A 12,996-nucleotide genomic window follows, 5' to 3' on the forward strand; every position below is an offset into this window, starting at 1 on the left:
CGAGCGAGGGCCCACAGCCTCGGAGCCCACGCACCTTTGTCCCGACCGCCTGGCCCACGTGGGAGGGAAGGGCCGTTTTCACAGAACGGAGTCGTGAGGATGACACGGGCCTTGGGAGTGTGGGAAGGGGCTGGCGTGGCCCTTCTCTGTGACTGCCACATGCACACCCCGCCCTGCCCGAGGCCACGCAGACAAACGCAGACGTGGTGTCCCTCATTGACCAGCGCGGCTTCCGGAAAGGTCCCCACGGGGCTCAGCCTCACCAGTAGAAACAGAACCGGGAGGTTCCGCCTTTCCACCTCGAACAGGGCAGCGTGGTGGAGCCTGGACGCAGGACGGCCCCGTGGGCAGGATGCGCAGCTGGCGGGCACCCCGGCAGACTCCCTGCCTCCGTCCAGGGCGGGGACGCTGGGCACACGGGACGCGACGGGCGCCGCCCCTGCCCACCTCCCCCCGCCTGCCCCTCCCCGCGCAGGACCAGGGCAGCCCCGGCGCCAGGCTCCTCAGGCGGCTTCTCGGCAGCTCCCACCCCTCAGCTCGGAGAGAAGCGGTAGACGGACGGTCTGCAGGGAAACCGCTCCAGGCCAGAAGCCCCCGACAGCTTCCAAGAGCGGGAGATGGCCCTCGGCTGGCAGCTGTGCACAGAGGACGCCCCCTGCACACCCCAGCAACACACCCACCCAGGCAGGCAATGCATACACCCAGGAAGCACACACGCATACACGCATACACTCGAGTTTTGCACCACACGCACGAACTGCACACAAGCTCACGCACACCCCCCCACATAAACACCCATGTACGTGCAAACACCTATTCGCTCATATGTGCACATACCATGTACATGTGCAAACACAGCTCACACACATACCCACACCTCTGCAATGCACACCTGTACACAGCCATGTACTTACACACGCACACACAAGTAGGCCCATGCATACACACACCGTGCACATGTGCATACACAACCCACCCCCACCCCAAGACACACTGCACACACCCATGCACATACACCCACATACCCACACGTGTGCACATGCAACCACGTATGCGTACAACTCTGCATGCACACGTGTACACCCACACCATGTACGTACACTCCAACGTGTGCACACCCATATTCGTGCATGTGTGGATACTATATGCACACACACAAACCCATGCACTGCACAAACACATACAATCAGTCTATAATCCGAACGCATACATCCTGCACACACACCCACACAGGTACACACACACCCCTACACACACGTGCACATACTCTGCGCACACATGCACCCACACCCATGCGGTGCCACATCCATGGACACGTGCTTACACAGTGTGCACAAGTGAATACACCCATGCACAATCCTCTGTGCACACACCCTACACACGTGTGCACAGGAGCTCATGCTCCTGCACACACACACACACACACACACAGAGCACGCCTGAGATCACTTATTTTCCGGCAGAGTCAGAGAACACATCTGGGTACCAAACCACACAGCCACCGTTTCTAACCAAGTCCCTGCTGCTGTCCCGCTTCTGCTTCCGCTGACGTTGTCCCATGTCTGGAACAGCCCTCCAGACCCCACGTGGCAACCCAGGGGGGCTGTGAGCTCTACCCGATGGTCACAAACATGGTTTTAAAATGCAACAGAGCCAAGGGAGGGGGATGGGTGTGACCCAGGCACCAGAGGAGGGGGAAGATGGGCAGTGCGGGAGGGGAATGGATGACCCAGGAAGTGGGGGAGGGGTGGGTGACTTGGGACAGTGGGGGGAGATGACCTGGGCGGTGGGGGAGGGATGGATGAGCCGGGCAGTGGCCGGAAAGGCCTCAGGAGCCTTTGGTGGGTCTTGCACCACCGGCTGTGACGGGGCTGACAGGTCAGGTGTATTTCCTACTGTGAGCTGGACCCCCAGCTTTGGGAGCCGATGATTTAGTCTGTAAACCACGATTTTTCCCACCTCAGAAAACTTCGAGTGCTACTTCCCAGTTAAAGGGAGAAAATCTGACCCCTAAAGTGATGGTCCTCCCAGTGCCCCCGGCTGCCTGCCCCTCCCAGGCCACCTCCCTCGGGTGGCAGCCGCCACCTCCAGGCAGAGGGGGACCTCTGCTGTGACGGGCTTGCGGGGGGCGCCCCGCGGCCCAGGACACCGCCCATACAGTGTGGGCACGTTCCTAACGCACCTGCAAAGTCACAGGACGTCCACAGGTTCCCGGACGAGGGCGGGACCTCTCGGGGTCATTCTCCTGCCACACGAGCCCATCAAACCCCGAGGCAGGTGTGCCCCAGACTGAGCGCAGGTGACCTCGAGGTGCCCGCAGCCCCAGGTACCCTGACGAACCCCAGGCCCTCCCTGGAGTTCCTCCGGCTTGGCACCAAAGCATGCCCACCCCCACCTACCAGTGGGATCTCAGAGGCCGGGGCTACGGCCGCCTTCCGGATGGACGGCCTGTGCTTCCTGGAGACTGCCAGCCGGGGCCTGGCTGGACCACGCAGACTTGTCCCTCCTGACTCTGGACGTGCCAGTCTCTCCGCTGCCTAGGGGTGGGGGGCTCGCCCCTCGGCCACCTGAGCACGGACCACGAGGTCCTGTGGCCGGTCCTGCCTGCATCTTCTGCGCCCTGCACCTGGGTGACCTTCAAGGCTGTGGCGTTTGGGAGAAGCTCGAGGGGCCGACGCCAGTTCAGGGCATACACGTGTCCACAGGGCTATGCCTTCGGCAACCCCAGGCCCCCTCCCTCCTGGCCGGCTCCACAGCCCTGAGAGAGGCGCTGGACCCCGATCAAGCAGGAGGGACCCCGGCACTACCCTCAGGAGGCGCGGGCTGAACAAGTACCTCAGGACGTCTTTAGACTTTAGCTGTACCTGGGAGCACGGTTCACCGCACATCATATGTACGTTTAAAGTAGCGTCAGAGACTGAGGGCAACGTGGTGGTCAGCACCTGGACGGCGTGGCTGAGGGCCGCCCTTCTGGTCCTGAGCCGCTGAGTCACGAGTTCACGGGTGTTGGAGCCGCTGCTGGGGGCCCACCAGGCACCCCAAGGGCCCAGGTCCCTGCTTCTCTGGCCCCTGAACCTCGCACCACTGGTCTGGGCGCCGACCCTGAGCTGCGAGCGCCCGGCCGCCTTGGCCAGAGCCTGGACCCGCAGCGAGTCCCATGTCCAGTGGACGGTGGGGGGCCCTTCAAGCCTGCACACGTCTGACCACTGGAGTGTGGCCCAGGAAGCAGGGGGTGACCTTCAGAGGGAGCCTGAGAGGACCTGGCCCCCCAGCACGTTCTGGATGCCAACCGTTCCTCTGACGTGGATCTGACGCGTTTACTGCCAGGCCCGACGCAGACGAGGGGGGCCAGGCAGCGCCGTCGGCCCCGCTTGCAGCTGCTCACCAGGTCCCGTCTAGCTGAGAAAGCTTCCCTGAACCTGCCCAAGGCCCATTTTCTCCCAAGTGATAAGAACTTCTACTTGGAATCTATGAAAGGAGAGAGACGGGGAGGAGAAGCCCGCGGTGGGGCATCCGTGTCTTTCCAGACGGGCCCGCGGGCCCAGCGCCCACCCGGTGTCCTGGCCACTTCGTAATCGTCTCTCTCCCCCCAGCCCGCCCCTCTGCAGCCCCGGGCTGGTCGGGAGGGAACGCACTGTTATTGCTGCAGATTTCAAGACTCTATGAACACCAGAGCAAAACCCAGCAAAAGCTTACATACCCGAGAAAGACAAACACAGACAAACCAAACCAAAACCCACCCCACGACGGTTCCAGCAAGATCCAGAACGTAGAGCTGCCTGTGTGGGCCCCTCGTAGGCGAATCTGAGAGGCCATGTTGGGAGAAAGGAGCGAACAGACCCCTGCTGTGCTCAGTGCGGGAGAGGGGGGGAGGAGGCACAGGTGGCACGACGCACGGACAGGAGCACAGTTACCTGCTGGCCCAGCGAGCGGCGCTCCTTACCTGGGAGGGAACGAGATGTCCAGTTCGTACAGTCTGTCCTTAAAGACAGACAGCTCCTTGTCAAATTCTAAGAGCTGAAAAAAGAAACAGAAAAAAATAGAGAGTCACTTTGGGTTGCCTCCCAGGGGGCACCGAGAAGCCCTGGGGGAGGGTCTGTCTGCAGCAGGGACCTGCAACTTCTGGGAAACACGCGTTGCTCCAGCACCTGCCCTGCACATCACCCGGGCCGCGTGCAGGCCTCCCGAGGGCGGGCCCCCTGGGCGTGTGGCCGGAGAGACCCGGGGCACCCTGCAGGCCCTTCTGTGCGAGGCCTGCTCCGGACTCTGCCCCTCTGCCACCGGCGCTGGACCCACACTGCCGGTGCTGACCGGCCACGCAGGGCCACCTCGCTCCGCTGAGACCACGCGGTGCAGCCGCCGTGGGCACTGGCGTCGCCTCCGAGGTGCCCTCAGGCAGTGTCCAGCAGGGGGGACACCGTTTTGCCCAAACTAAGTCAAGAGAGTAAGAGCGCTGACCTCACACAGGAAGACAAAAAACAGGAGCTGGCCCTGAGGGACCCTTCAGAGCCACACGCCCCGGGGCACCGTGCCCCCAGGAGAGAAGGGCACTGGCAGCGTCGGGCCACCACGGGCACGCACACCCCGGGGATGCGGTCATCACTCACGTCCCCTGCAGCTGTGCGGGAGCACGGCATCGTGCAGGCCCCCGAAGCCACACCCGTCCTCTCTTCTTCCGCTACCTCATCCACCACTCCCGAAGCGTGCAGTTAGCGGTGCCGTGTACGCAGTAATTACCGGGCGCCAGGCTGCTACCTGAGCCACCTGCATGTGGGCCCTCCCCGCCGAGCCTGCGTGCACCAGGCCAGCCATCGGCCGGCCAGAGGGAGGCAGAGCTGACACCTCCCCCGGCAGGAGCCCTTGATGGTGTCTGTGGTCTGCGTGGGGGGATAAACCAAAGCTCCTTTTGCGTAAACGGGACCACTTCAGACACAGCTGCCTGATTTCAGTCTCACACAGGTTCCTACAGCATCCTGGACACCCGGAGACGGGGGCACAAAGAGCCTCGGACCCTGCCTGGCGAGGCTTGGATGCTGGACCCCACAGGTGACACTTGTGAGCCCACATCTGCTGGGAAGAAGCGCCCGTGGCAAACCTCACCCAACTCAGCACCCCCTGACGGCCGTGCCGGGGCCCTAGGGGTGCAGGGCCAGGAGTGGGGATGCAGGATGGGGAGGGGCATGGGGTGGAGGAAGGGGTTGGGGATGGGGGAGGGGACGCACAGGGCGGGAGCTGTGGGTGCGGGAGGGGGAGGGGCGGGGGAGGCCCTCAGCTTCGCGGCCCCAGTGGCCCCGCCTCTGCACCGAGGAGAAACACGCCCCACTTCCAGGGAGCAGCCCAGGCCAAACAGCTTCCGGAAGGTTGCAGAGTTAGCGCCTCAGGGGTGCCGGGGATGGAGGGGAAGTGTGTGTGTGTGTGTGTGTGTGTGAAGCATGAGCGTGGGGCCTGGACCAGTCCCGTGCTTACATGTGTTTCCACGCACGTGTGCCTGGAGACGCCCTCACATCACACTCGCAGGCGCACACACCCCCCCGGAGGCCGGCGAGCACGTCTCATCCACAACACCCCAAGCGTGAACTCCTGGCCTTCGCAGATCAGACGGGAAGGCAGCCGTGATGCTGCGGGGCGGCTGCAGGTGGGCGCGACCGTCAGGAGAGGCGCCGGCCTGGCGGCGAGGTCAGGCGAGGAGCAACCACGGCACCCCGACGACCGGCCACCGACCCGACGCTGGCGGCGTCCTCCTCCCCCAGGGGACTCGGTCCAGCACCCGGGAACCTGCAGGCGGTGAGCGGCCCGCGCCTCACCCACCGAGAGCTGCCAAGCCTTTCAATTTCTCCCAAATTTAACTCAGACTCTCGAGAGAAGAAAAGAAACATTCCGGACACAGTAATTCCGCGAGGCGCCCCGACGGGCTCGCCCGCCCCGTCCTCCGCGTGACGGGCACACGCGTGTCCGCAGAGCCCCGCACGCACGCTCTCCCTCCTGCTGCTCCGGCCCCGCCGCGGGGCCGCCCCCGGCCGCGTCCTCCCCGCTCCCCCCGCCGATCCCGCGGTCGTGGCGGCTCTGTCGCTCCCACAAGGCCCGCTGCCAACGTCCTTCCTGTGGAGACCTGGCGCTCGGACTGCTCTCAAGTCTTCACGTTTGGCGTTCGGCTCAGGACTCGCCGAGCTCCTGAGGACCAGGCCTTCCAGCCCCGCTTGGAGCCTCCAGGCATTGCCTCCGAGCGGCCGCAAGGTCTGCGCTGCGCTGGGGTCTCAGCTCCGCCGTCCAGCTGCGTCTGTCCTGACACTTAACTCACCTGTGGAGACTTCCACCTCAGTGACTGCTGCTAGCACTTCTCATACCTTTTCATCTGCCTGCTTTTTTCGGGGTATGGTATTTGTTTATGTTTCTGATTCTTTCACATTTTCAATACCTTTAAATCTCATCTTATAATTTTTATCAAGTATTCAGTTATCTGATGTCTGTGGACTCTCGCTACCGTGGAGCGCTTCCTACACGCTTTGTACCTGGGGCTGTGTTCTGTTCCTGCTGCCCCACGGCCCCCAGGGCTCCACGTCCTGAGTCCACGGGAGCGATGGGGGGCTGGAGCCACGGCTGCTGCCACAGGAGGCCAGCGTGAGGTGTTTCTGATTAGAAATGACAGTGCATTTCTGTTGAAATGGTAATCTGTACCTCTCTGAGATTTTTCACAAAGTGGTAACCAATTTCACATGTATCTTTAACATTCTTCTTGATTACAAAGTGAGAAACAGAGTAGGGCGTGTGTAGACAATGATTAAGCGGCCGGCTGATCGTACGTATCTGTCAGGCGCTGTCCCGGCTGCACACATTCCTCTGTTACTGCAGAGACGCCGCGCTGATAAAGGGAAAGAGGCCGGAAAATCGATGCGCCCTGAGCTGGAGCAGTTGCTACACACCCAGAAAACATCTCTATCCAACAGGCCAAGCGCGGTGAAAACTCACGCGCCCTGCCCTGGGACAGCCGCAGAAAATTTAATCTCTCCAAATCCTCACCAGGGCACTCCATCCTGCAGCCCTGACAGCCACACTTATAATTAATTATACAATTTCGATGGGAATATCGACTCAACAAAGCTATAAATCATAGAAAAAGTCAATAGGCATGGACACATTCAATCATGTCCCGGCCAATGATTACTACTCTTAAAATACAATAATTATTTTCAGAGCCAGCTTGAATTAAATTTCCGTCAGACGGGAACAAGACCGGTGGCTGATCAAGGATGCGATGGATTTGGGGGCCGAGGCCGGAGCAGCGCATCCATCGTGCTGTGGGCGTCTCGCGTGAAGGTGAGACGTCCTCCGCGGGCTCCGAGGGCCATTCATCGTCCCCCAGGGGGGTCTGGACGCCCGCCCCCCAAGTGGGACTGACACGCCGAGCTGCCGGGGCAGTTACCGCTGAGCCCAGGCCCTGCACCAGGGGGACGCACGAGGCCATCCTCTTCCCCGGAGATGCCTGACCCGACAGGCGGGGCCCGCGGGCCTTCCAGAACCCACGTGGAGACCTCGTCTCTGCTTCGACTCCACTGCGTCTTCTCATCTGAGTCAGCCTCAAACCTCTCCCAGATGTTCAAACTAACTTTCCTCCACCTTAAAGGAGCACAGTTTCACATGGTAAATAAATACAGAACTAGAGCTTACGTCTAACGGTGACATCTGTAGTTTCCAGGGTGGTGACACATTCTCTAAGTGCTAACCGAGGGCAGCGGGGACTCTGGACCCACGTGTGACATCCCCGTGGCCCGTCCCCTGCCCCCGCCCCACACACCTGCCTCAGGACCCTGTTTCTCCCTCGCATAATGGACCTTCCTTCTCGCCAGGGTCCTGGCTCCTTCCGGAACGTTCTGGCCCCCTGGCCACCCCAGCGCCAGTCTCTGCGTCCACTGTTCCCCTCCCAGGGCGTCTCCGCTTTCTGCTTGCCCTGGTAACCACACTGTCCCTGGCTTCGAGGGGCTGGCTCTGTGCTAGGGGCCCTCAAAGCCCACCCCGCCCGCCCTTCTCCAAGCTCAGAGGGTCGCACGGCTGCCCAGGGAGCAGACAGCACCCCGAGTCTCCTGGGCACCTCACCTCCACACAGGCACACCGAACGCGTCGTGTCCCCAAACCTGCCCCACGTGTTCCGGGCCTGGGAAGTCACAGGACGGCAGCCAAACACGGCCGCGCCCTACAGAGCCTCCCGTCCAGCCCAGCGGGGCCGCAGCTGAGCCGTGAGCGCCGTGTGCTGAGCCCAGGCGCTGCGGGACACAGCAGGAGCCCACCTCACGGGGACCCGAGGCCCCCTGCGCAGCCGAGCCGGGACCGGGCCGCGGGGACGCGTGTCCGCAGCACGACAGGCAGGGGGAAGTGCGTGAGGAGGCTCGGGGCGTCCGCGGGGGCAGAGGTGCCCCCCGTGCGGCTGGAGGAGGGGTGGGGGGTCAGCACAGGGGCCCTGGGCGTGAGCCGCGCCTCGGAGGAGAGGTCAGGGTCCCGGGCTTTACCCGACGGCGGTGGGAGGTGGCCAAGGGCCCAAAGCTGGGCCCGACTGGGTGGGTGTGTGACCGGCCCTGGGCGGGCTCCAGGCCGGGGGTGGACAGAGGGGCAGGGGTCGGGAAGGAGGCAGGGAGGGCGGCGGCCGGGGGCGGCAGACTCAGGCGTGTGGCGAGTCCAGGCCCAGAAGCCGCAGAATGTACAAGGCGAGGGAGGCCGGCGGGTGACGAGGGCTTCCGGGGAGGACAGGAACGCAGGGCGGGGATGGGCTGGCAGAGTCTGCTGGACATCTGCAGAGCCCCCGTCCCCTTAGACGTGAGCCCTCTTCTGCGCGCCTGGCACGGAGCTAGGGGCCCTCCCGCACGGAGGCACGGAGCCCCCAGCCGGGCCGGTGCGAGTGCTCGGAGGGGCCTGAGGCACACGCGAGACAGAGGCATCGTCCAGAGCTGGAAACTCAAGACCCAGGAGGTGACCAGGCCACTCAGGGGCGCCCAGAGCACAAGCGCTGAGCTGGGGGCGGAGGGGGACCAGGGAGCTGACCCATGAGGGGTGTGGTCCCGGGGGGGACGCTTCGGAGGCAGGCCCTGAAGTCCAAGCGCCATCCCTGGCCTTTGGGATAAAGACGTCCCTGAGGGGTGACGACGGTCTTGGTGGCAAGCAGGCGAGAGGTGGGGTGAACCGGGAACTGAAAATGGGGACAATGGTACAGACAGCCCCTTACCAGGGTGGGAAGAGCAGAAAGGCCCCCAGGAGGCGGGAGGGGGGAGGCACAGGGGCACACCTGGGCGTGCGGTGAGGCTCCCACAGGTGTCCCGACCGCCCTCAGGCGCCGATACAACACAGGCGTCGGATAAATGCGTCAAAAGCAGACCCAACTGACCCACAAGAAGTAAACGGCGCCGCAGGTGCAGGCCCCCCTAGGCTATCCCGCTGCAGGGACCGCACTCGCCGGGTGGTCTGAACTGCAGGCGTCCGTTCACACATATCAATACTTCCCTCTGCACACACACACACACACACACACACACGCACACACGTGCGTTCGCGGCCACGGAGATGCCCCTGCAAATTCGCATGGTGGTTCTCTTCTTTCCAAAGGAAGGCCAGGCCTCTGTGGGCCGGCCCTGAACCAGGGGTTCCGCACCCAAAGCCCCTAGCCCTCTGCCTCCCACCGGGGAGGACCCCAGTGCTGAGGGCCACACTGGCCGGCACAGGCAGCCCAGCCGGCGGCAGGACGCCCCCCCAGGAAGGGCCCAGTGGAGAAGTGAGGGGAGGGTGAGGGTTTGGAAGCCGACCCACAGGCTGTGACGGCACCGGGAACCATGGTCCTGGGAAAGCGGGGGCGTTGGGAGGGGCCGGGGGCCAGCGCCACCCCAGAGCAGCTGCCGGGGGACCAGCCGCACGTCGGATGCCAGAACTCACCGCGGTGCCGTTGTCGTCCCGGAAAACCTCCTGGTTGAAGTAGTCAAAGAGCTTCTTCTCCAGCTGGAGCATCACCTGCCAGGGAAGGGCCGTCAGAGCAGGGGGGCCCCACCCCTCCCGCCGCGGGGCCCCAGGGCGCGGCGCCCACCGCACCTGCAGGGCCTCACCTTCCGGTCGTTGTCCGACTCTCGGAAAATCAGCTTCACGACTTCGTTGGTGTCGGCGGCCCGGACGGTCTGCATCGTGGCCTTGGTGCAGAGAGTCTGGGAAAGACCCGGAAGGAGCTCAGGCCCCGGAGACACGCCCCCTGCCCACCTCCACCCCTCCCCGACTCGGCTCAGGGGCTCGCGCCTCCCGTGGAGGGGCCCGCGGCTCCAGACACGGCGGGGCCGCGCACCCGGCCGGCTGCCCCGAGGACTGGGGACCCGGGAAGCCTGCGGGGGTTCCGCAGGGAACAGTGTGAGCAGCGGTCCTCCGCGGCCACAGCGGGAGGGACGGTGAACGGGGGCAGCACGGGGGACACAGAGGCCACGCCGGGGGCCCTGCGCAGGGGCGCCCACCAGCCGCGGCGGGGCAGACGGGAGGGCACAGGCGGCAGGCCGACTGCAACAGGCTGAAAACTCTATTAAATCCAGGCTCCTTTAGGAAAGCCTTCCTGTCCCAAGCTGGGTGTGGGGCGAGGAAAGGCAGCAGGACGGGGGCTACACAGGGTCGCGTCCCACAGTCAGCACGGGGCTGGAGGCTGGCGCAGGGGCCGCGAGGCCTGGCGCAGTTAGGGGCTCCGCAGGGCCGCGCTGACCACGCCAACACCGCAGAGACGAAGTACAGCTCTAAACGGGCCGGGAGACGCCCCAGGTGCACAGCAAGTGCCGGCGAGGACGCGCGGAGGCCGGGGCCGCGCACGCCTCCCTTCGGGAAAGTCCATCCACGCGGAGTCCAGAGAGGGCAGAGCAGGGGCCGCGGGGGCCGGGCCGGTGGGGTGACAAGGTCACAGCTGGATTTCAGTTTGTGTGTAAGTTACACCTTGATGGGGCTGTTTTTAAAAAAGCACTAGGTGATTTTTATTTAAAAAAATAAAGACCACCGCAACTGAACTAACGTTGACTTAAAAAAAAAACCTCTTCGTCTAAGAAGCCCTCGTGAGGTCACTTCACGGCGGAGCCGCAGGGCTCAGAGGCCGCGGGGCTCAGAAGCTCAAAGCAGCCAGCGTTGGGGACCCTCCCGCAACAGGCCCGAGGGCCCCGGGCAGCCCAGACGCCGATCCCCCTTGGGCCGCGCGCTCCAGGACAGGCATTGACATTCAGAGCACAGACAGCTAATCAGGTCAAGCCCCCCACAGTGGCTTCTGGACTCATGTGTCACAAATCAGTCTGGCCGCCTTCAAACGGCCGGATTAGAACAAGCGCCTGGACCATCCGGCCAGCGCGGCCACCCTGCCCAGCCCCCGGCGAGGAGGTCGCCCCATCCAGATGCTAATGCGCTTAAGTGGCTTAAGCGCAGTGAATGGGGAGGGCTCGGCAGGCAGACGGCATTGTAGCCTCTCGGACGCGATTCAGGAAATTCATGGTCTTCTCCCAAAGGCATCTGCTGGAAACTTTTTAAAAAAATTGCTTTATCTCGCCACTTCAGACGGGCTCCCAAAGGATAAACATCTGGCCAGCCCAGCCCTTGGAGGGGCCTCCGCGTGCCTCGGGCCTCTCTCCCACACCCGCCAGGAGCCACCTCATTCACCCGCCTCCCGGGCCTTTCAATCCGCAGTCGTGACCACTCATGCAGAAAACCCCGGGCCAGGGCCTTTCCGGCTCGCCTACTTACAGGAAGGCATTTTCCTCTTTTGAAAGGAGAAAAAAATTTCCCAAATGTTATTCTTAAAGAGCCGTCTAAGATTTATTTCACTATCAGCGGTGGCATGAAGGGCACAGGAGAGGCGGCCCAGCACTGTCTTACTGGCACCCGGAGCCCCTGGTTTTTCACTTGGAGTTTAGGGGTACGGGCTGCTGGGGTGGTGCCCGCGGGACCCGGCGCCGGTGTCAGCCCAGAAGTGCAGTGTGCAGCGTTTTCTGCGAGTCCCGCAGTTTTACAGCCACTGGATCCGCACAAACCCCTGGGGCTCAGGGCGCCGTGCAGCTGGCCCCGCTCCTCCCAGAGCTGCCTGCCCCATTGCCCCCATCCCGCCGTCACAAATGCTCCCCACCAGGGTCCAAATTCTATGCAGGCAGAGCCCCTTGGGTCCCCAGAGGCAGGCCCATGAGTGGCGCCTTACAGAACCCACTTTCCTCTCTGCCAGACCGGGGCGCGGGGGTGCGGACAGCCAGCCCCGTACCCGAGGACAGGCCCTGGGATCAGCCAGGAGCTGCTCAGGAACATTCCGAGTCTGAGAAGCCTGACCTGGGGGACACGGCGGGTTTCAGAGTCTGGGTCACGACGCGCCTTCTGGAAAGTTTGGGCGGTAAGTTTCCGTCTGTGGAGGTCAGAGGCACACCGATCGTTTTCTCATTGTAATTGCTAAGCTTCCAAATGGTAAATAAAAGCTGTAAGGCTCTCTCCTGTGCATCCACTTCGAGAGGTAGTAGGTATTTAAAAAAAGCATCTCAGTTTGTGTTTACTGATGGCTCGCCAGGCTTCAGACCCAGTTATTGTGATTCCAGAGACCCGGCTTCTGTCTGGACCCAGCACGCTGGGCCCAGAGGAAGGGGATCCCCCATGAGCCCCAGCTGACACGCACCCCAGGTTTCCAAAGGACCCAGTGTAGGCCGGGCCGGCGGGCACCTGTGGTCGGCGTCCAGGACGTGCAGCGTATACAGGGGGGCACGCCTGGGGCTGGATGTCGGGGTAACTAGAGAGACGGTGAGCATGTAACGGAGCTAATGGAGCCGGGTTCCAGGTGGAGGGCCCTGGGGGGGCAAAGGCCGGGTGGCAGCGTGAGAGGTGGAGACAGGGCCTGAGGGGGGCTGGGGGCAGGCAGGGAACGGGAACGGCCGGCGGGCCGCGCGGTGTGGAGGAGAGCTGAGGGGACGCAGCCTGTCTTACAGAGCTCCTGGGCGGCCAGGACAGAAATTCGGGGCGTGCCCCGTCGTCACAGGC

The 12,996-nt window shown here is 63.3% G+C and overlaps 1 protein-coding gene across 8 annotated transcripts in view; it reads right to left on the minus strand.

Moving 5' to 3' along the window:
- The window catches only part of INPP5A (inositol polyphosphate-5-phosphatase A), a 181,357-nt gene that overhangs the window by 11,023 nt on the left and 157,338 nt on the right, over positions 1-12,996 (minus strand). For all 8 annotated transcript variants that reach the window (XM_036829047.1, XM_036829041.1, XM_036829044.1 and 5 more), the window contains 3 exons: positions 10,080-10,175; positions 9,913-9,987; positions 3,944-4,017 (listed from right to left, as the gene is read on the minus strand). In XM_036829047.1, the coding sequence (XP_036684942.1) occupies positions 3,944-4,017; positions 9,913-9,987; positions 10,080-10,175 (245 nt within the window). The remainder of the gene's footprint in view (positions 1-3,943; positions 4,018-9,912; positions 9,988-10,079; positions 10,176-12,996) is intronic.

This window comes from Balaenoptera musculus, chromosome 16 (genome assembly GCF_009873245.2).
Source record: "Balaenoptera musculus isolate JJ_BM4_2016_0621 chromosome 16, mBalMus1.pri.v3, whole genome shotgun sequence".
Classification (NCBI taxonomy): Eukaryota; Metazoa; Chordata; class Mammalia; order Artiodactyla; family Balaenopteridae; genus Balaenoptera; species Balaenoptera musculus.